The sequence below is a fragment of the Babylonia areolata genome, chromosome 3 (genome assembly GCF_041734735.1).
Source record: "Babylonia areolata isolate BAREFJ2019XMU chromosome 3, ASM4173473v1, whole genome shotgun sequence".
Classification (NCBI taxonomy): Eukaryota; Metazoa; Mollusca; class Gastropoda; order Neogastropoda; family Buccinidae; genus Babylonia; species Babylonia areolata.
Genome location: NC_134878.1, coordinates 27,700,369 through 27,724,141, shown reverse-complemented (window position 1 = coordinate 27,724,141; position 23,773 = coordinate 27,700,369). Strand labels below are relative to the sequence as shown.

The following is a 23,773-nucleotide window of genomic DNA, read 5'->3' as shown; positions in this document are numbered from 1 at the left end:
GGTATAGTATCCTGTCAGCATCACTGTCCAGATTGCACAGTAATATGTCTACACTGAATAATGGGCATGTCTTTATTTCTCGACGTCTGATAATGGCCAGGGTGAAGGAAAATAGTGAGAAGAGGAAGAGAGGGAAGAGAGAGAGACGGATTAAGAGACAGACAGGAGGATGCGTGCAGGCACACACATACAAACCCAAGACACCCCTCAGAAAACACACACCCCCTCCTCGGAGGACACGAACCTGATACTCGGAGAGAGCCGCCAGTCTTAACCACAGCGCCACCTCCATCAGCTCGGAGCTCAGTGATTGGATCACTCTGCGCGTGCTGCCCTCCTTCTTCAGAGATGACGTCACCGCCTGCCGCGGCGCATGCGCCAACCAGCTGTGTCTGTGAGATCAGATGTTTCAAAGTGATGGTGACAGCGATGACAGTGACGATATCTTCACATCATCAACAATGAACACATAATCACATTCTCAATGCCAACACATGTTATTGTTGTTATGGAAATACAAGTTTTTGCATTCGTCCACTCCGGTAAACAAACACCCTGACAGACAGTCATGGGAAGAGAACTCTCGGCATGAAAGGCGAACTGCAAAGGGAAATAACTGAACACTGACATCCACCCTGCATGGCAGCCATGGGGTTTTGTTCACCCGGTGTTCAGTGCCACGATTGTCATTGGCGGACCCTGCGGCCACAGCATGTCACTTCCATCCCACATCCACCCACGATCCAAATCAACTCCTCTCTCACACATTCATTCAGTCAGTCCCCTCTGTCAGTCCCTAAATTCCATCAACTCGTCAATAATCTGCTCACCAACACCTATATGGTTCAACCGCACATCAACCTGTGATCCAGACCCCCCCTCCACTGATCTGACCCCCCCCCCTCACCTGGCTGGGTGGTATCTGACCCCTCCCCCCTCACCTGGCCAGGTGGTATCTGACCCCTCCCCTGGCCAGGTGGTATCTGACCCCTCCCCCCTCACCTGGCTAGGTGGTATCTGACCCCTCCCCCCTCACCTGGCCAGGTGGTATCTGACCCCTCCCCCCTCACCTGGCTGGGTGGTATCTGACCCCTTCCCCCCTCACCTGGCCGGGTGGTATCTGACCCCTCCCCCCTCACCTGGCCGGGTGGTATCTGAGCACTGGCAGCATGGTGGCCAGCAGAGGGGGACACAGCAAGGTCAGCTTGCACAGCACCATCAGCTGACCCCGTGATCCCGCAGAGTGCTGCACGTGATAGACCAGCAGGTACGTCATCAGCTGCGCGTGGGCCTCCCGCTCCATGCCGTTGAGGGGCAGGGTGCGGGGAGAGAGGGAGGGGGGGTCGCTTCTGGCGGCGGTCTTTGGAGGGTCTGCCTGTGAGGCCCGGGGATTGGGGGTGGGGATGGGGGTGTGGGTAGACCCACGTCTGGGGATAGAGGCACGGGCGGGGGGAAGGGGGAGGGTGGGGGTGGAAAACCTGCGTGCCACGTGACCGTCAGGTTTGTCACATGACCCCGGGTGGTCGGGCTTGCGGGAGGAGGATCGGGGGGACCTCGGGGAGGGGGCAGGGAGGTCCCTGACCTTGTCAGCCGGCATCAGGAGGGGCCGCAGGGCCTCTACTGGGCAGCTCTTCATGGCTTCCTTCCCCTTGGTCAGGAAGTGACGTAACAGGTTGAGGGGAAGCAGGCGGAAGATGCGCAGCATGCCCTTGGACAGACACAGGAAGCCGCTCTCTCCTCCGGCCCACTCACTGCGTGCACAGACATAGACTTCCTCATCTTCTGTGTGTATACACTGACAGACATATACTTCATCATCTTTTGTGCGTATACACTGACAGACATGCACTTCTCATCTTCTGTGTTTATATTCTGACAGACATATCCTTCTTCACATCTTTTGTGTATATATTCCGACAGACATACACTTCCTCACATCTTCTGTGTATATACCGACAGACATACACTTCCTCACATCTTCTGTGTATATACCGACAGATAAAAACTGGCATTGAAGCTTCTGTGTGTATACACGGCATGACACGGTTCTTGCTCAGATCTTCTGTGTGCGTGTTCATACAGACTAAAACTTTGATCACAACTTCTATGGATACATACAAACGGTTACGACCCTTAATACCACCATTTTGTTCACAGCACAGAAACAAACAACACCATCACAGCTTCTGTGTACATGTTCAGGAACACAAGAACCGGGTCACTGTTCCTGTGGAAAGATACAGTTAACTCAAACGGCATTTCACTGTATCTATAAACAAAAATGCAACATCGTTGTAATTATGATTACTGTTATCCTACAATGATAACTATAATTATCGTCGTCACCATCAGCGTTGCTGCTGTCGTTCATTTACGCACATCAGATGTCAAATGTCCTACCACCTGTCAAATATCTAAATTCACCAATTTCTGATTAAAACAAAAAGACAGCAACAACAAAAAACACCGGTATGGTGTGAGCAGGTTTTGTCTGTTACTGAAGAAAGTTAACATCGGAAAAAGAAGGGAGGTGGGGTGGAGAGATGTGTGATATATCAACAGATTAGGAAGACGGAAAATGGGAGAATGACACACACACACACACACACACACACACACACACACACACACACACACACAGAGAAGACAAAACAAGACAAAATCTTTATTATCGAGGGCAATAGATAAGCAAGTAACATGCTTTGTTACATCCAGCCCTCGCCCTAAAGAGGGAATAAAGCTGAAGAAGCGAAAATGAGCAAAAAGAAGAAAAAATCAAAACACAATCAAAACACATCAGTATTTTCCCACTATTTCATCGTTCACAGCCATTCCATTCAAAGCATGAAACACACACACACACACACACACACACACACACACACACACACACACACCACTGAACAACAACAACAACAACAACAAAACCAAAACAGAAAAACAAACAAACAAACAAAAACAACAAAAAACAAACCAAAAACAAAAAAAACAACAACTAAAGACCCAACGGAGAAAATAACAGTCATTCCGTCGCAATCAAACACCATCCCACCAGTTCACACACACACACACACACACACACACACACACGAACAACAACAACAAAACCAAAAAAACTAAAGACCCAACGGAGAAAATAAGTCATTCCGTCGCAATCAAACACCATCCCACCAGTTCACACACACACACACACATACACACACACACAAATTAATGTACTCACTCAAGGGGGAGTGAGAGGGAACCCACAAATTGTCGAAAGCAATGTTGGATTTCTGGTGACGTCAGGTTTTGTGAATAGGTTCATTTTTAGATTTTGCTTAAAGTTGTTGTGCAGAAAACAGGAAGACAGCGACACCAAACTCCATACAGAAACAGCCACCACAGGATAACAAGAAGAAATGGAAGAAAAAAAGGAAAGAAAGAAAGATGGAGATGAAGGAAGGAAGGAAGGTACTGGATGAAATAAAGGAGAAGATACGAAATAAAGAAAGAAAGGAGGGAATTTCAGAAAAAAAAAAGCAAGAAGGGCACAGAGAATGAACAAAGAAAGACAGAAAAAAGGGACCGAGGAAAAAGGGGAAACAATTAAAGAACAGACAACAAAAGCACACACTCTTTTGGGTTGTTGTCTAATATTCTTTGTAAAAAGGCGTAAAACAATGAACAACAACAACAACAACACACACACACACACACAAAGTGAGAACATATTATTACTGAACGGATACTATGAATTAAAAACAACAACAACAAACAACAATTAGGAAGACAAGCACAACTGAAGTGTCACCTGATGGGCATCAGCACTAAGCAGTGCATAGTGTGAGTTGTAGCCCTTTGCTGTATTCTGAAGAGCATGAATTACTGTTCTTGGCTATTGCTTGCCATTTACGTTCAACGTTGATCTTTGTGGTGTTGGTCATAACATAAACTGAGTCAATGCATGCGTTCACAAAATTAATATCACCAAGGGTGGAGAGTGAACTGGTAAATGAAAGCTCAGACTTCCATTGTCCGCACCTTACATCATAATCATTGGTTCCTTATAGACTGACATTCAGTCAAAAGACAGAAAGAATGGACTGCAGTTTGCTACAATTATCATCTTGGAATTAAAAGAACAGGATTGCTTAATTTTTTTTATTATAACTAATTACTGTCATTTTAAAAACAAAGAACATTTACGTTTTTAAAACTAATCACCGTCACTTTTGAAACAGAGAACACTGTTGCCATGAACAAAGAAAACTACACTGGCAAGTAATGAAGAAAGAAAGGACGGCGGACAAAATGATTGGAAAGATAGAGAGGAAGACAGAAATACCAAAGGGAAGAACAGGAAACGTTTGTTTTAAAAAGAATAACAGAGTTGCGCAAAAGTCCAAGAAAAATGGAAACAACAAACGCACCTTTCGAACTCGACGACAATGTTCACAGTATCACAGTTTCATAAATGGGAGGTGGGTGAGAGGGCGGGGGTGTGTAGAACAGGGAGAGAGGGGGTCCATACTCCATGACGCCGGAAGGTGTCTATTCTACTTGTGAAGTCATAATGGTACGTGAATGCCAACACAGCCGAGAAAATCATCTCAGACTGTCTACAAGTTTGGTTCATAGTGAGCACGGAAAATACGCAATCATTTTAGTATTGAATCCTTTCAATTGTTGTCTGTGGAAAACACGCAATCATTTCAGTATTGAACCCTTTGAATTATTGTCTATCTGTTATTTCAAAGCAACTCCATTTTGAGTCCTTCATACTTGAACATCAGGGTTCCGCCATCTTTACTTTTGATGACATTGCCAACCCCCTCCCCAGGTTGTACAGTTTCCGGCTGTCGCAATCTGTGACAGAAGTCGTGAACATTGTCGTCTATCTGGCTGCTGACAGCAGCAGAGCCAGAGACTTGTCAGCAGTCAGCCGTGACCATACTCACTCCGTGACAGGTCCTGGACTCAGCTGATAGTCACCACCCCAGCGCCTGTCAAATGCACGTGGTACCCGTACGTATAACTACAACACCATGTCAGTCATTGTGTGTGCAGTGTTTTGTGTCAGTCATGTCGTTGTCAAGGTCAGCCGTAACACACCAGTGATGCCTTCCCTTCTTCCTTGTTGCTTGTATGGATGGCATCAGGACTGGCGTCATGAAATGAAAAGACTCCAGTCTGATCATGGAACAGTGTGGACGATCAGCCCACACCTGAACAAGGTCTGTGTGTACTGAAGTGACATGTGTGAGTGGTTTTCTACCTGTACGGTCATCAACTTGGACATCCCTGTGTCACTGAGATCTGCCAGTCCGCTGTGCTGCAGTGGATAGTAGCGGCTCCTGGCTGACTGAGCCAGGCTGAACAGGCTGACATCTAGGGCACTGAAAGGGAAACTACTTCATCCTGGGCACCTGTTGCTTCTGCTGCCTTCTACAGCTATTGCAGAGCAGATGTTGATACAGATGCCAACAAAGCAGCACAGTTTCTCTCCATTGTGACAGAGGACCTCGGTGATAACGCAACACCAGTCATGGTGGAATCATGCAGAGGCCGCGCACTGACCATCGTCTGAAAGCGTGACGAAAAAAGAACGTCTTTCATTTTCAGTTCGTTAAGCCCAGGCATTCAATGCAAACGTTGCCGCCTTGCCGCTACGCCGAACATTAACGCTGACGTTGCAAGTAGTGTGCGACGGGCTTTAAGGCAGTCTCTGCTTGTTGATGGAAAAAGGGAGTACGACTGTCTGAGATGAGGTGTTATACTTCAGTTCACTGACTGAAGATTTCATCATCCATGGCATGACTTGTGACTTGTGACAGGTGTAGCTATAGACATATCAATATAAAATGACAGGTGTAAGGTTTACCTGTAGACATATTGTGACAGCTGTGATGGTGTAGACATATTGTGACAGGTCTGGAAGGGTTTACCTGTAGACATATTTGTGACAGGTGTGAAAGGGTTTACCTGTAGACATATTGTGATAGGTGTGGAAGGGTTTACCTGTAGACATATTTGTGATAGGTGTGAAAGGGTTTACCTGTAGACATATTTGTGACAGGTGTGGAAGGGTGCCAGAAGGCAGTGCCAGATGTCGCCCCCTGCCTCAGTCAGCAGCACCTCCAGCAGTTTCCACATCCTCCGCTTCACACCTGGACAGGTAGGTATCACGTGTCACTGAGGTCACACTGAGTCACTCTGTGTGTGGCTGTCTGTCTTTTTGTCACACAGTCAGGCTTTGGTTACCATAGTCACCACCATCACCATCATCATCATCATCAACATTGTCATCACTACCACCACCACCACCACCACCATCATCATCATCAGCAGCAGCGTCATAACCACCGTCACCATCACCACCACTACTTCCATCACCATCTCCATCACCACCCCCATCACCATCATTACCATCACCAGTGCCATCATCGTAGTCACTGCTGTTGTCGTCATCAACATCTTTATCTTTGTTATGTTCTACATAACAATGTCCGTCCGTCACGTTGTTCATGGTGCTCTTGACTCACGGTAATGTCAGGCACAGTCAGAGGACTGCCTTGACCAGAGTCCTTCAGCACGCACAGAGCCTTCGTTAACAGCAAGCATGCTGACAAGGCAAGGCAAGGCAGAACAAGACAAAACAAGGCAAGGCAAGACAAGGCAGAGCAAGGTAAGGCAAGGCAGAACAAGGCAAGGCAAGGCAAGGCAGAACAAGACAAGGCAAGGCAAGGCAAGGCAAGGCAAGGCAGAACAAGGGAAGGCAAGGCAAGACAAGACAAGGCAAGGCAAGGCAAGGCAAGGCAAAGCAAGGCAAGGCAGAACAAGACAAGGCAAGGCAAGGCAAGGCAAGGCAAGGCAAACGTGTTGAATAAGCCAGTCAAGCCAACAGGGTGTATGGGATGGGGCAGGGTGCAGTGTGACTCACTGAGGACGAAGACCTGACAGGCCACGTGCACCTGGCTCTTCCTGGACACCCGGATCTGGCCCAGGTGGGCCCCCTGCTGCACCAGGTAGACAGCCATCCGCTCGACGTCCTTCCTCCTGACACAGCTCTGAGGACACCTGTACACAGCACACAGCGCTGAGGACACCTGTACACAGCACACAGCGCTGAGGACACCTGTACACAGCGCTGAGGACACCTGTACACAGCACACAGCGCTGAGGACACCTGTACACAGCGCTGAGGACACCTGTACACAGCACACAGCTCTGAGGACACCTGTACACAGCACACAGCGCTGAGGACACCTGTACACAGCACACAGCTCTGAGGACACCTGTACACAGCACACAGCTCTGAGGACACCTGTACACAGCACACAGCGCTGAGGACACCTGTACACAACACACAGCTCTGAGGACACCTGTACACAGCACACAGCGCTGAGGACACCTGTACACAGCACACAGCGCTGAGGACACCTGTACACAGCACACAGCGCTGAGGACACCTGTACACAGCACACAGCTCTAGCGGGCATAACAGGGGCACAGATGAGACGGGTACCAATGACAAGGCCGAGCTCCCTAGCGGCATAACAGGGGCACAGATGAGACGGGTACCAATGACAACAGGCCGAGCTGTGGCGGACCCATCCAACACCAGAACACGATGGCCGGGCATGCTAAACTACATCCAACACCAGAACACGATTTCCGGGCATGCTAAACCATATCCAACACCAGAACACGATGGCAGGGCATGCCAAACCACATCCAACACCAGAACACGATTTCCGGGCATGCTAAACCACATCCAACACCAGAACACGATTTCCGGGCATGCTAAACCACATCCAACACCAGAACACGATTTCCGGGCATGCTAAACCACATCCAACACCAGAACATGATGGCCGGGAATGCTAAACCACATCCAACGCCAGAACACGATGGCTGGGCATGCTAAACCATATCCAACACCAGAACACGGTGGCCGGGAATGCTAAACCACATCCAACACCAGAACACGATGGCCGGACATGCTATACCACATGCAACACCAGAACACAATGGCTGGGCATGCTAAACTACATCCAACACCAGAACACGATTTCCGGGCATGCCAAACTACACCCAACACCAGAACACGATGGCCGGGCATGCTAAACCACACCCAACACCAGAACACGATGGCCGGGCATGCTAAACCACACCCAACACCAGAACACGATGGCCGGGCATGCTAAACCACACCAAACACCAGAACACGATGGCCGGGCATGCTAAACCACATCCAACACCAGAACACGATGGCCGGGCATGCTAAACCACACCAAACACCAGAACACGATGGCCGGGCATGACAAACCACATCCAACACCAGAACACGATGGCCGGGCATGCCAAACCACATCCAACACCAGAACACGATGGCCGGGAATGCCAAACCACAACACAAGAACAGCCAGAAAAAAAAAAGCGACAAAAACCACTGTGGGCATTTGGAACCTGGGCACAGTGACGGGTACATAAACTGCGGGGACAATTTAAACGGGCACACCAAACATTGTGCAACAGAACAGTGGTCGGACGTGTTTCAAGTCACTCAGACAACGACGGCCTGAGCCGGGTCAAAATGTCTTGATTTCACTCTTCAAGGTGTGTGTGAGTGTGTGTGTGTGTGTGTGTGTGTGTGTGTGTGTGTGTTTTAATACCAGTGGACATATTTGTAACATAGAAATTTGACTTTATTTTGAATAATTAGTTATTCGCCAGCTGCCAGTCGGAAAACCTGTGGTTAATTCTGCTTACTCTCGCCTGATCGACTTGTGTTGGACTTGTATTGGAACTTTAAAAAACCCCAAAAAACAACGTTCTACAAGTATTGTGTTTATTGGTGATTATTCAGTCGGATAATCTACAGTGCCTCCACAAACTGATCCGCGGTGTGTGGACAAACAAACAGAACAAAATGGGACCAAGAAAAACACTACCGTCAAAATGACGTCAGAGAAAGACGTCATCATGCAGTGGTCTGGGGAATGGTGAAGGAAACAACACTGACAGTCACCTTGATCCACTGACAAGGCAAGTCAGAAATACAACAAAAGATCCTTGAGTAAAAACGGGAAAACATTAGATCAATAAAAAACACAACAAACAATCCAGTGAACTATATAATGTGGTTAGACAGCACTACAAATAAAATACAACAAACAATCCAATGCATTATAATGTCGTTAGACAGGGCTTAGTAGGTGGTGTCCTATGTACGTTGAATCAGAACAGGTACGACCGAACACCACCGAAGTGGCTCAGCAGCAGTGCAGGGTCTCCTCTCGTGTGTGTGTGGCCTCCTAGTGACTTAACATCGATGGTTCCTTGCGGACTGCCAACGCTGGAACTGTGACGGACGAACCCGGGTGTGGTCGTGTATGGGGGGATCTAAATGAGCGGTGTGGGAGTAATGCCACTGAAACGGCGCAGATGATGGGGCAGCAAAAAAACAAACAACAACAATAATAATAACAACAACAAAAACCCCCACCCACACAAAAAACCACCAAAAAACAATCCAATGCATTACACTGTGGTTAGATAGCACTACAAATAAAACACAACAAACAATCCAATGCAGTATAATATGGTTAGACAGCACTACCAAATAAAACAGAACTACTCAACCCAATGCAGTATAATGCAAAATGACGAACAACATATAACATTACAACCATCCAAACAGGCCTTCACTGTCGTCAAGGGAAAAGTCTACCCATAAATAACCCTATCCGTCAAGTCAAAATACTTTACCTTAAAACCAATCACAACGTGGTCGTTTAACTGCAGTCACCATGGCCAAGACATGACTTCAATGTGACGATTTTCCTGAAGTACTATGTTTTTACTTCAGTGTGCTGCTTTTTATAACTGAGATGAATGTGTTTCTGGATGCATGTCTTAGCTACATGTTATCATTGAGTATTTCGTGTTAATACATGCATCGTATTTTATTTTTCTGTGTATGTTCTGTTTGCCACCACTTTATTTTCTTCTACTTATTTCTAATTTGGTATTGATACAATCTACATCACATGTGTGTTGAGCTTATATTGTGTTAAATAAGTATACGTTCATTATGAATCAGTTTTCTTATTTAAACGTGGAAACAGGATGAAACTGATCGTTGTTTTGTGTATGCTATGCCAAAGCTCTTTTACATGTTGCCTCATTTTGTCAGCCAAAAAGTCACCAGCTTGTCTTTCAAAGCAAACAAAGCATTGATGTACGTGTAACCTTCAGTCACCAGCAAGACACAAACATCACCAACTTGTCTTTCAAAGCAAATAAAGCATTGATGTACGTGTAACCTTCAGTCACCAGCAAGACACAAACATCACCAACTTGTCTTTCAAAGCAAATAAAGCATTGGTGTATGTGTAACCTTCAGTCACCAGCAAGACTCAAACACGTAACCAACTTGTCTTTCAAAGCCAACGGAGTATTGCTGTATGTGTAAACTACAGTGTCACCAGCTTGTCTTTCAAAGTGTCACTGACTCGTCTTTCAAAGCTAATGATGTATTGATGCATGTGTTACCTTAAGCCATCAGCTACAACAGCAGCGATGTGTATACCCCCCTAACCTCCCCACCCCAACCCCCGCACCGGTTACCTGAGGAGCGAGGAGAGAGGCAGGTGGTGACAGACGTGGTCCTCCTCACTGGGGTCTTCCAGGTGCTTGTAGAGGAAGGAGTTGAGGAGGGAGGGGGAGGAGAGGTGACAGACGTGGGGCCTGACCACGCTGACCATGTGGTGGGTCAGGATCTTCCGGCCCCCCAGGATCTCCCTCTCCTCACCCAGCAAGGTCTGTAACAGCTCCAGGGACACCTGGGGGGCGGGAGGAGGGTTTGGGAGGGGGGGTGGTACAGGGTGTGATGAGAAGGTAGAGAGAGGGGAGGGGGGGATAGTGGGTGATGAGAAGGTAGAGAGAGGGAAGAGGGGAAGAATAGGGGGTGATGAGAAGGCAGAGAGAGGAGGGGAAGCATAGGGGGTGATGAGAAGGTAGAGAGAGGGGAGGGGAAGCATAGGGGGTGATGAGAAGGTAGAGAGAGGGGAGGGGAGGCATAGGGGGTGATGAGAAGGTAGAGAGAGAGGGGAGGGACAGGGGGTGATGAGAAGGTAGAGAGAGAGGGGAGGGACAGGGGGTGATGAGAAGGTAGAGAGAGGGCGGGGGGCATAAGGGGTGATGAGAAGAGAGAGAGAGAGGGGGGGGCAGGGGGTGAAGAGAAGGTAGAGAGAGAGAGGGAGGCATAGGGGGTGAAGAGAAGGTAGAGAGAGAGAGGGGATGGAGGGAGGGGGGCACAGGGGGTGATGAGAAGGTAGAGAGAGAGGGAGGGAGGAGGACAGGTAGACACAGAAAGCGGAAGGGGAGAAGAGAGAGAGAGAAGAGGAAGATGCTTTGACAGAAAGAGACTCAAGTGACTCAGAGAGAGACAGAGGGAGAGAGAGAGAGAGATCCATCCATCCATCCATCCATCCATACATACATACAGACAGACAGACGGACAGACAGACAGACAGACAGCTGTCTTGTCACATTCACTGATGACCAGTGACCTGCGGACTGAAGTGGCGGACTGAAGTGGCACACTGATGCACCACCCTGTCCTCCACCCACCCTCTCCACAGCTTCACTTTTTTTGTGTGGCTTTTTAGGGGGGTGGGGTGGAGGGTGCTCTTGACAGGATCAGGACTCCGGGTGCCAGTTGCATTACTTGGTTCTAACTTTTTGACAGTTACAAGTGACTAAAATGCCTACGTTGACCGAACTACGCCATTGGTCAGTTCCGTACTGCACACAGTTCGTATCGGGTTACGACCATACTGTGCTCTTCCGTCCGAGCAATGCAACTGGCTCCAGGCCCATTTCAGGATTGTGCTGCGTCCTTAGGAAAAATACTTTACTCCTAATGTCTCTCACTCCACCCAGGTGTCCATGGGTACCTGACTTGGGTTGGGGAAGGTTCAAACAGCGGAAGGGCAGGACTGGGCCCCGCCTTCCTGTGCCCAGCCCTAGACACAGTGGATGTGAATTCACTGCCTTCCTGTACCCAGCCCTAGACACAGTGGATGTGAATTCACTGCCTTCCTGTACCCAGCCCTAGACACAGTGGATGTGAATTCACTGCCTTCCTGTGCCCAGCCCTGGAGATGTGTGTGTGGGTGTGGGTGTGGGTGTTGATGTGGTGCTGCTCTTCAGCGGGAGACTTATTCCCCCCTTCCACCCTCTCTCTCTCTCTCTCCCCTTCTCTCTAATCATCTCCTGACGCAATACTTTTATCAGCGTTTTCTTCACTCACTTGACCAGTCAATCAATTGATCAACCATTTATCCATCCACCTACCCAAAACCAGACCACTACCCAACCGACCAATCAACCACCCCACCATCCAACACCAACCACCCCGCCATCCAACACCAACTATCCAACACCAACCACCCCGCCATCCAACACCAACCACCCCGCCATCCAACACCAAACCACCCCGCCATCCAACACCAACCCACCCAATACCCACCCAGCATCCCAAAATAGCCACCCACTCACCCACCTAACTGACTGATATCAGCCAATCACCCGTCCAGCCAACCAAGAAACCAAACAGCCCCAAACCAGCCTGCCACCCTGTGACACTCTCCCAACCCTCACCCTCACCTTTTGGGAGGCACAGCGGCCTGCCTGAGGCCTGACTACCCCACACCCACACCCACCCACACACCCCACCTGTTGGGAAGCACAGGCAGCCTGCACAAGGCCTGACTCCAGGGTGCACACCCTGACCAGCTCGTTGGCGTCGCCCTCAAAGCCCTTGATGTAGGGCCGCCATCGCCCCTCCTTCCACTGCGGCAACAACATCTTCAGCATGGCCACGTTCCCTGAAACACGTCACAACAATATCTTCAGCATGGCCACGTTCCCTGAAACACGTCACATCAATATCTTCAGCATGGCCACGTTCCCTAAAACACGTCACATCTTCAACATGGCCACGTTCCCTGAAACACGTCACATCAATATCTTCAGCATGGCCACGTTCCCTGAAACACGTCAAATCAATATCTTCAGCACGGCCACGTTCCCTGAAACACGTCACAACAATATCTTCAGCTTGGCCACGTTCCCTGAAACACGTCACATCAATATCTTCAGCTTGGCCACGTTCCCTGAAACACGTCACAACAATATCTTCGGCATGGCCACGTTCCCTGAAACACGTCACATCTTCAGCTTGGCCACATTCCCTGAAACACGTCACATCGATATCTTCAGCATGGCCACGTTCCCTGAAACACGTCACAACAATATCTTCAGCTTGGCCACGTTCCCTGAAACACGTCACAACAATATCTTCAGCATGTCCACGTTCCCTGAAACACGTCACATCAATATCTTCAGCATGGCTACGTTCCCTAAAACACGTCACATCTTCAACATGGCCACGTTCCCTGAAACACGTCACATCAATATCTTCAGCATGGCCACGTTCCCTGAAACACGTCAACAATATCTTCAGCATGGCCACGTTCCCGAAACACGTCACATCAATATCTTCAGCTTGGCCACGTTCCCTGAAACACGTCACATCAATATCTTCAGCTTGGCCACGTTCCCTGAAACACGTCACAACAATCTTCAGCATGGCCACGTTCCCTGAAACACGTCACATCTTCAGCTTGGCCACGTTCCCTGAAACACGTCACATCGATATCTTCAGCATGGCCACGTTCCCTGAAACACGTCACAACAATATCTTCAGCTTGGCCACGTTCCCTGAAACACGTCACAACAATATCTTCAGCTTGGCCACGTTCCCTGAAACACGTCACAACAATATCTTCGGCATGGCCACGTTCCCTGAAACACGTCACATCTTCAGCATGGCCACGTTCCCTGAAACACGTCAAAACATTTTCAGCATGGGCACGTTCCCTGAAACACGTCACATCTTCAGCATGGGCACGTTCCCTGAGAAACGTCAAAACATCTTCAGCATGGCCACGTTCCCTGAAACACGTCACATCAATATCTTCAGCATGGCCACGTTCCCTGAAACACGTCAAAACATCTTCAGCATAGCCACGTTCCCTGAAACACGTCACATCTTCAGCATGGCCACGTTCCCTGCAAAAAGTCACAACATCTTCAGCATGGCCACGTTTCCTGAAACACGTCACAACAATATCTTCAGCATGTCCACGTTCCCTGAAACACGTCACATCAATATCTTCAGCATGGCCACGTTCCCTGAAACACGTTAAAGTCTGTGGCAACAATATCCTCAGCATCAACAACAACTTATGACAGAATCAAGTTACAGTTTGCTCTGTCCTTATGTCTCTCCCTCTCTCTCTGTCTCTCTTCCTCACGCTCCCTCTCCTCTCTTCTCCCCTCTCTCTGTGTCTCTCTTCCTCACGCTCCCTTCTCTCTCTCTCCCGCACTTTCCTCCTCGAAATTCACCTAATTCTTTTTTTCTCTTCCTGTCTCTCTGTCTTTCTCTCCGCCCTCTCCTCTTTTCTCCACCCTTCTCTTTTTCTGTACCCCTCCACTTTTCTCTCTATCCACTCCTCTCTCCTTGCCTCCTTCTCCCTCCCTCAGTTCCTCCCCCTCTCTCCTCTCTCTCTTTCTCCCTCTGTCCTCTCTCCCTCTCTCTTTCTCCCTCTCTCCTATCTCTTTCTCCCCCTCTCTCCTCTCTCTCTCCACTCTCTCTCTTTCTCCCTCCCTCTCTCTCTTCTCTGTCTCTTCTTTTCTCCCCCCCCCCCCACCTTTGAGGGCGGCCAAGTGGACAGCGAAACAGATGGAGGCGGACGCTCCGTTGTCCAGGAGCACCTGTGCAAGGTCAAGGTCACCCATGATGGCGGCCACTTCCAGGGGCATGAAGGCCACCAGGCTGTGCTCTGAGGGCGACAGGCGGTCCTCCTGCCACACACACACACACACACACACACACACACACACACACGCACGCACACCCCCACACCCGCACCGCCCCCCACACACAAGCACGCACGCACGCACACACGTACGCACGCACGCACACACGTACGCACGCACACACACACACACACACACGCCCGCACACATACACACAGATACACAACCACCCCCCAAAATTATTGAAGTTTGTTCTGCCAAATACAAGACAAGACAATACAATGCAATACAAGTCACTGCTATGATTCTACATCTCTCTCTCTCTCTCTCTCTCTCACACACACACATTAACCCACCCAACCACACCATATTCCGAACCCACATACACATCTTCATCCCTCCCCATACCCACACACACCCACACCAATCCCCAGCCTACGCACCCACCCATACACCCCCCACCCCCACTACCCCCTCCCTCTCACCTTGAAGTCTTCAGGCAGGGGGATGTAGTTGGGGGAAGCGCCCAGCTTGAAGAGCAGCCGGAGGCAGGACAGGAAGTGGGAGTTGCTGCCCCTGTCCGCGGGCCGCTGCATGCAGACGACATGCAGCAGGTGAGTGAGGAAGGGCTTGGGGAAGAGGCTGCTCCGGTGCAGCATCTTCAGGGTCTCCCAGCTCCCCATGCGGGCAGCCAGCACGGCAGTGGACGTCCGCCTGGCCAGGTCCGGGAAGGCCTGGTGTAGGGGGGAGGGGAGTGTCCAATCAGCATGACGTGTGGGGGATTGTCAATGGTATTGGTAGTTCTGAATGAAGACGTGTGCGCCACATTCTTGCAAAACTGTGTTTGTTTGTTTGTCAGTGTATTTGTCTGTGTGTTTTACTTCTTTGGTTTCCCTTGTCTCTTTCTTTCCTGTGTTTTTCACACACACACACACACACACACACACACACACACACACACACAACTGCCTCACCTTCACCAGCTCTGCCACCACCTCAGTCTTGTTGTTCAAAATGGCCACGTCCAGGGGCGACAACTCGCCCTCATCACGTGACTGGGGAGCAGCCAGCGGCATGCTGTGCACGCGGCGAGTGACGAGCGGGTCGTGTTCAGAGATCTCGGTGCCCGCGGGCAGGAAAGTGGGCGTGCGGACCAGAGACTTGCCCAGGCTGCTGGTGTGGAGGGAGCTCTGGTCGTCACTCTGAACGCCCTTGGTGCACACGTGGTACCAGCTGTACACAGGGAGACAACTCCTGTTGTGCTCTCATGCTGACTTTATTTTCCCAAAATGCAGTTGCTGAAGACCTTAAACTTGATAAGGTAACGTAAAACTCAAGAGAGCAAGCTAGAGAGAGAGAGAGAGAGAGAGAGGCAGACAAAATGTTAGAGATAGAAACACACACACACACACACACACACACACACACACACACACACAGAGCAACTGACAACAAGAGACAGTCATATCCGCTCCCTACTCTCATTATACTAACTAATCACACTAATTAGCATTCTCTAATTTGTTCCAAACACACACTATAACTCATCTCTTCCAGACACCTTATGCATTTCTCTGTGTGTGTGCGAATCTCATCCCTCAACCAATAGATATTCATGTCAAGGCGAAGAACAACCCTAGCAAATGGCGAATATCATTTCATGGTTATTTACAGTATGTAAGCAATGCACTATCAGAAGCTGTCTTTGAACAGAAATGGTATTTTTCATATTGTAGAACAAGTACCATTTTAAAGCAAACCCTAACATGATACAGCTGTCCAACACACAAACTAACAACCCTGCAAAACAAACAGACGTCACTGACTTTAGTTCTCTGCTAACAACCAAACAAAACAACAAACTTCACTGACTTTTTGGTTCTCTGAGTGCAGGTGAAGGCTTTTCCACATTGTCGGCAGCTGATGTTCATAAAGAGGCGTGGCTTGTGGGAGCTCCGCCTATACCTCTTCCTGCGTGCTGATTGGATCTTGAGCTGTGAAGGGTCCGCCCACATTTTGTCCAGAGTGGCCTCAGTGGCGGCGTCCATTGGCTGAGGGCTGAAGGGGTCCTGTCGGGGGGTTCTTGGCGTCATGTTCTGTGAAGTAAAAAAAAAAAAAGTATTATCATTGCACTGGGAAATGTTGGTGTCACTGTGTGGGACAGGGGCTGGGGAAGAGTTGGCTTTTGACGTTTTGCTTGTGAAAAAGATTTTGTGTAAATATTTTTGAGTATCATAACATACCCATGTGATATGTCTTGAGCATCATTGCATTTAATGGAGGGCACAAATAGAAATAAACTGGGTATTATATTTTTTATTCTTATCATTATTAATTACTATTACATCAACACCATCACATCATCATAATCATCGCTATCACCACCATAATCTTCTCTCTTTTCACATCCCTCTCCTCCTTCTCCTCATAATCATGACCATGGCGATTTTCATCATCATCTTCCTACTCCCACGGGTGAAGGTGCTGGTGGCTGAACCATAACGACTGGGACAACACGACCAACATCACCATCTTCACCGCCGTGTCTCTGTGTTGCTGCAAGTGTCTGCATCTCCCAGACCTGACTGACGCCAGGCTAACCTTGACCTTGTCACGTGGTCTCCAGCCATCACACATCTCCACTACATACAGCAGCTGACTGTTCTCCATAAAACACATATTTGAAAAATAATTAAAAATTTCCATCAACAAAGGGATAGAAAACAGGGCACTGGTGACACAGAGAGAGACGGGGAAGAAAGAGGAGGAGGAAAAGAAGAATAATTAGAAGATGATGTAGAAATAGAAGATGGAGGAAGAGGAGGAGGAGAAGAAGTGGTGGAGCCCTCTGACAGACCTTGTCCTTGAAATCCTTGACGCCCTGAATGAGGTCCTTCATGACGTCAGAGGGCACGTTGCAGAGGTAATGGAGCACACTGCGACCCTCCACGTCCGTGTGCAGGGGGGACAACCTGTGCAGGTGGCGCCTGACCAGGGCAGACAGCACGTGCTGCTGGTTGCAGTGAGCGGCGGTCAGGAGCGGGGTGCGGCCCCTGACGTCCACACTGTCCACCGCTGTGCGCGGGCTGTCCATCAACATCTCCACCACCTCCAGGTGACCCGCTGCGCATGCGTAGTGTAGAGGGGTGGAGCCACGCCAGTCCCTGACATTAGGCTCCGCCCCCGCCTCGTTCAGCAACACCCCCACCACGTGCACGCGGTTCTGCTGGCAAGCTTCGTGCAGGGGAGTCCGGCCTAGAAAGTCTGCCGTGTCAGGCTGGACCCCCATTTGGAGCAGCGTCTGTACCACGTCCCCGGCCCCCGTCATGGCCGCGTGGGGGAGGAGCCGGGTCAGATGATTGACATGCGGGCGGAGCAGAGGCAAGAGGGTGTGGCCTGTCATGCAAATGTCACGTTCTGATTCTTTGATGACCGTGGCCAGTGTCTCGCTGTCCAGACTGTAGTCCTCTCTCAAGGTTGGCAGGACCTGGATGATTTCAAATCTGGAAACCAGGAATGTGACGTCATGGGCACACATGTCAGCAGTGAAGGAACTTTTAAGAGTGAAGGTGAAACTGACATGTGTGAAGAATGAAGGTGAAAGGTGAAACTGACATGTGTGAAGAATGAAGGTGAAAGGTGAAATTGACACGTGAAGAATGAAGGTGAAAGGTGAAACTGACATGTGAATGATGAAAGTGAAATTGACACGTGGAGAATGCAGGTGAAATGGACACGTGAGGAATGGAGGTTAATTTGACACGTGGAAAATGAAGGTGAAATTGACACGTGGAGAATGAAGGGGAAATTGACACGTGGAGAATGAAGGGGATGGACACGTGAGGAATGGAGGTGAATCTGACACGTGGAAAATGAAGGTGAATTGGACATGTGGAGAATGAAGGTGAAATGGACACGTGGGGAATGAAGGTGAAATTGACACGTGGAGAATGAAGGTGAAATTGACACGTGGAGGTCAAATGAAACAACGCCTGAAAGAGGCTTTGCGCGCCAACCACTGAACAATGAATATATACATAATTACATATGTATGTCACCTATCCTCGGGTTTTCAATGAACCATGGAGCAGTGTAGGGGGTGTAAATGCTGGCTATGTTCTTGTTTCCCTGAGCCACCGAATGGATTACAGGATCTTTAACGTGCGAATTTGATGTTCTGCATGCGTATACACACGAAGGGGGCTCGGGCACTGGCAGGTCTGCACGTATGTTGACCTGGGAGATCGGGAAAAAAAAAATTTCCAGCCTCAACCCACCAGGTGCACCGAAACCTTAGTTGATTTCCACGTGGATTCATAACGTGTTAGTGACTGATTGACTGGTTGACTGATTGACTGAAACCGGGGATTAAACTCAAGAAAACTGGGGCGAGAAAGCAGTGCTGTAACCATTTGACCACCGCTACCCCACAGTTCACGAGGCCAGTGGGGTGATGGGCAGCTGGACACAGAGCCACCTTGGCCTGCTGTACTCGCCTCCCGCACGCCCTCTCTGTGTTGGGTTTTACTTAACTGGACTGATTTTATAACGATGATAAAACAAACATGAAACAAAGCGTGATGGTTCATTGAAAACCCGGGACAGCCACCTTGCATGACTGACGCCTACTCTGAAAGGACTGCCCACTGCTGCTCGTGCTGTCCACCCTCCTCTTAATAATAATGATGATGATAATACTAATGATAATGGATACTTATATAGCACATTATCCAAAAATCTGCTCTAGTTGCTTTACAAAACACTTTTGTTAACATAACACATTACAGCACTGTTACGAACACACATCATAACACATTACAGCGTGTTACGTACACACACCAAAATGTGACTACAACCAAACCTCCTCCAGTGAACTGCCAGTCGGACGGCCTTGAGGAAGTCGGCCTCCGTCATGTCGGGGAAGTAGAGGAGGGGCAGCAGGTGGGCGTGGCCGTGCTGACAGGCGTAGTGGAAGGGCAGGTGCCCGTCCGAGTCCTTGACCTTGGGGGAGTGGCCCGTGCCCGCGCCATCCTCCAGCAATGCGTCCAGCTCCGACACCACGTCGGGGTCACGTGACCTGCCCCTGACCCCTGAGCTCCGCCCTCTGCCCCTCTTGCCCGAGCAGCTGCTGATGCCGCTGTCTGTGGGCGCCGCCCTGACGTGTCGGTCCGGGGACCTGGTGGGGGGGCGGAGGATGCAGCTGGGGGTGAGGGCGGGGTCCGGGCTGGGCAGTCCCGTTTCAAAAGAGTTGTCGGCGTTCTCTACAGGCTCCGACGGCTTGGCGCTCATCCTCTGGCGGTAAGGCGACCGCCGGGGCTTCTCGTCGCTCAGCAAGGCCTTGATGACGTCAGCGTTGCCGATTTCCGCCGCCAGGTGGAGCGGCGGCCTGTAGAAAGGGGCCTGCACCACGGGGGCGAAGGGACAGAACCTGAGGGCCTGAGGAATGTCCCGCTCCGTCAGGGAGAACACCGCCAGCTGCAGCACCAGCTGAGGGTCCAGCACTTCCGGTTCCAGACGCGTCATCAGTTCCCGCGTGTCACGTGAGCTCAGCCCGTGCAGCATGCGTGCACAGCTGAGGCCCAGGTTGTCGTGTCCCTCGAGGTCCGGGGAGAGGTGGAGGAGGTAGCACACCACCCTCATTCTCCCCCTCTGCAGCGCGCAGTGCAGTGGAGTGCGGCCATTGCAGTCCTTGGTGTACAGGATGTCACGGCCGAACCGACCAATCACAGCCTCGCACACATCCACGTGACCGTTCTGGGCGGCGTAGTGCAGGGGCGTGGCCAGGCGGTGATCTTTGATCTTCTTGAGGGCCAGGCTGGAGGGGAGACTACTCAGGATGACTTCCAGTTTGGATTTGTCTCCCTTGGACGCCAGCTGATTCATCTCGTCCACTCTGAGGTCTGTTATCACAGTGAGGGACGTTTACACTGTGAGGTGTGTCAGCACGTCACGTCTTGAACTGTTTACACTGTGAGGTGTGTCAGCACGTCACGTCTTGAACTGTTTACACTGTGAGGTCTGTCAGCACGTCACGTCTTGAACTGTTTACACTGTGAGGTCTGTCAGCACGTCACGTCTTGAACTGTTTACACTGTGAGGTCTGTCAGCACGTCACGTCTTCAACTGTTTACACTGTGCGGTCTGTCAGCACGTCACGTCTTCAACTGTTTACACTGTGCGGTCTGTCAGCACGTCACGTCTTGAACTGTTTACACTGTGAGGTCTGTCAGCACGTCATGTCTTGAACTGTTTACATGTGAGGTGTGTCAGCACGTCACGTCTTGAACTGTTTACACTGTGACGTCTGTCAGCACAGTGAGGGACGTCACGTCTTGAACTGTTTACACTGTGGCGTCTGTCAGCACAGTGAGGGACGTCACGTCTTGAACTGTTTACACTGTGAGGTGTGTCAGCACAGTGAGGGACGTCACGTCTTGAACTGTTTACACTGTGGCGTCTGTCAGCACGTCACGTCTTGAACTGTTTACACTGTGAGGTCTGTCAGCACGTCACGTTTAACAGGTCTGTATTCCCGCAGATGTGTGTTCCCTCGGTCTATATAACGTTCTTTCTTCTTTGCTGCTCCTCACATCTGGAACAACCTCTCCTCATCATATCCGCGCATCTGATTCTATTTCTGCTTTTCGCTCATCACTAAAAACTCTTTTCAAAACCTATCTTTAAGCACTATCAGCTTCCTTGTTCTCCAACATCACCCATGTCGGCTCACTTTGGATGTATGTAGAGTGGGAGGGGGAGTGTGTGTGGTGGTGGGGGGGAGGCTTTTTTTTTTGAGAAAGAGTGGTCATGAATGTTTTATGTAACTTGTAATATTTTTCTTTCATGTGAAGCACCCTTTGGTCTTAAAGAGAAAGGGCGCTATATAAATGTACATTATTATCGTATAAATGTACATTATTATATTCCCGCAGATCTATGTTCCCCCAGTCAAAATCCCCATGGGAAAACACCTACTTGGGGGAATGTAGTTTGGAGGGAACACGGACCTGAAGGAGCACAGACCTGGTGGAAAACATTGGGACGACATCATAGGAAGCAATGGTCACGACACGTGATGTGTTGATAGACACAACACACACACACACACACACACACACACACACACACACACACACACACACACACTGACCTAGGGAATGCTGTGTGGCCGCAGTGATGGAGGCGGGGATGAAGGCAAAGCTGTGAGTGAAGGCGGTGTTCCCGCTGAGTTCCTGGCGGAGCGAGGTGTGGGACCACGTGTTCTCGCTGCTGGCCTCGCACAGGTACACCACGCCCACACACACCACACCCACCCTCTGCCCCGCCCGCTCCATCGCCACCTGGTGGCACACAGAGCGATTGGTGTACCTGGTGTCATCTTGTCCTTGTGGTCAGCGTACACTGACATACACTTATACTACACAATGAGACACAGACACAGACAGACAAACGCGTACGCACACACACACGCGCGCACGCACACACTCGCGCCCGCGCGCGGACACGCACACACACACGCGCGCGCGCGCGGACACACGCACACACACACACACATACGCGCGTGCGGACACACACACACACACACTAAACAGACAGACAGACAGACAGACAGACAGACACACACACACACACACACACACACGCACACCACACCCACACACACACAGAGACTAGACAGACAGATAGACACACCCCACACACAAACCACTCCCCCCCCCCACACACACACACCTACAACACACCCACACACACACACACACACACACACACACACACACCCCACCCCCACACACCTTCTTGCAGTGGATGCCGGGGAAGAGGAAGGCGGGGCGGGGGTGGCCCCGTGGTAGGCGCGGCATGATGTCCAGCAGACGGACTGCCCGCTCCTGGCTCCGGGAGATCTCCCTGTGGCGGCGAAGGAAAATGAAGCCCCGCTCGTACAGACACTGGAAGTGGCGCTGGATGTGGCGACGGACCTGTGCGGGTGGTTGGTGGAGGAGGGGGTTAGGGAGAGGGGGGCGGGGGGGGGGGGGAGGGAGGAGAAGAACAAGGGAATAAAAATACAGTGAGCGATGGGAAACTAACAGATGTGTACAATAAGATCAGTGAGTAATCGCTGTGAAACATATACATCATTCTAATCTTAATCACAACCCGATTGATACTTATCTGATCCTACCATTTGTAAAGTTAGATCGGCTTTTATCAAGTTCCGTTTTGGTACAATAAACTGAAAGTAAACCAGCGTTATCGTGATGTTTTGAAAAAAAAAATTGTCCATGTGGTGTTAGAACTGAGAACGAATTACATGGATCGTAACAGCCTGTCCATTATATAACGACCTCTGAAAGAAGTATTTGTACAAGCATATGCAAAATCTTAGAAATCCATTATTACCTTTTCTGCTGCAAAACCAAAGTGACTAGATATGTTGCAATATTTGTTATTTATGCATTGAGATTGAGAGCGAGAGCACTGTCAGCCCCAAACAAAAAACCCCATTAGTCTTGTGCTTTTCAATTAGTTTACTTGTTCTCAGTAAGCCCACTGTGTATTCAGTGGACTGTTTCGTTCTTCCTGTTTCATTTTAGTTAAGACGTGTTTACAACACGTGCACCCAAAAATGTATACAAGTCGGTGACCTTACATTAAAATTCTCGCGTTCTTGTGTTATCTGTTTCTGTCTGTGTATCTCTTCCTCTCTGTCACTCTCTGCTTCTGTTTATCTCTCCCCCTCCCCTCTCTGTCTGTCTGTCTCTTTCCGTGTGTCTGTCTCTCTCCCCCCCTCTCTGTCTCCCCCCTCACCTCGATCAACGTGCATTGGGAACTGATGAAGACGGTCCTGGAGTCCACACAAGGGCGGTCACTGGCCACGGCTTGAAAGCGCACCAGGATGTCA

At 49.8% G+C, this 23,773-nt stretch overlaps 1 protein-coding gene across 1 annotated transcript in view; it reads right to left on the bottom strand.

Annotated features, from left to right (window-relative positions):
- LOC143279908 (uncharacterized) overlaps window positions 1-23,773 on the bottom strand; it is a 94,760-nt gene that overhangs the window by 55,412 nt on the left and 15,575 nt on the right. Inside the window, 15 exon segments of the mRNA XM_076584231.1 lie at window positions 245-392; window positions 1,140-1,751; window positions 6,038-6,149; window positions 6,923-7,059; window positions 10,615-10,829; window positions 12,727-12,878; window positions 14,766-14,919; window positions 15,360-15,608; window positions 15,849-16,107; window positions 16,747-16,970; window positions 17,732-18,377; window positions 19,736-20,774; window positions 22,025-22,214; window positions 22,668-22,850; window positions 23,680-23,773. The exon segment at window positions 23,680-23,773 is cut by the window's right edge and continues 105 nt beyond it. Coding sequence (XP_076440346.1) covers window positions 245-392; window positions 1,140-1,751; window positions 6,038-6,149; window positions 6,923-7,059; window positions 10,615-10,829; window positions 12,727-12,878; window positions 14,766-14,919; window positions 15,360-15,608; window positions 15,849-16,107; window positions 16,747-16,970; window positions 17,732-18,377; window positions 19,736-20,774; window positions 22,025-22,214; window positions 22,668-22,850; window positions 23,680-23,773 — 4,414 coding nt within the window.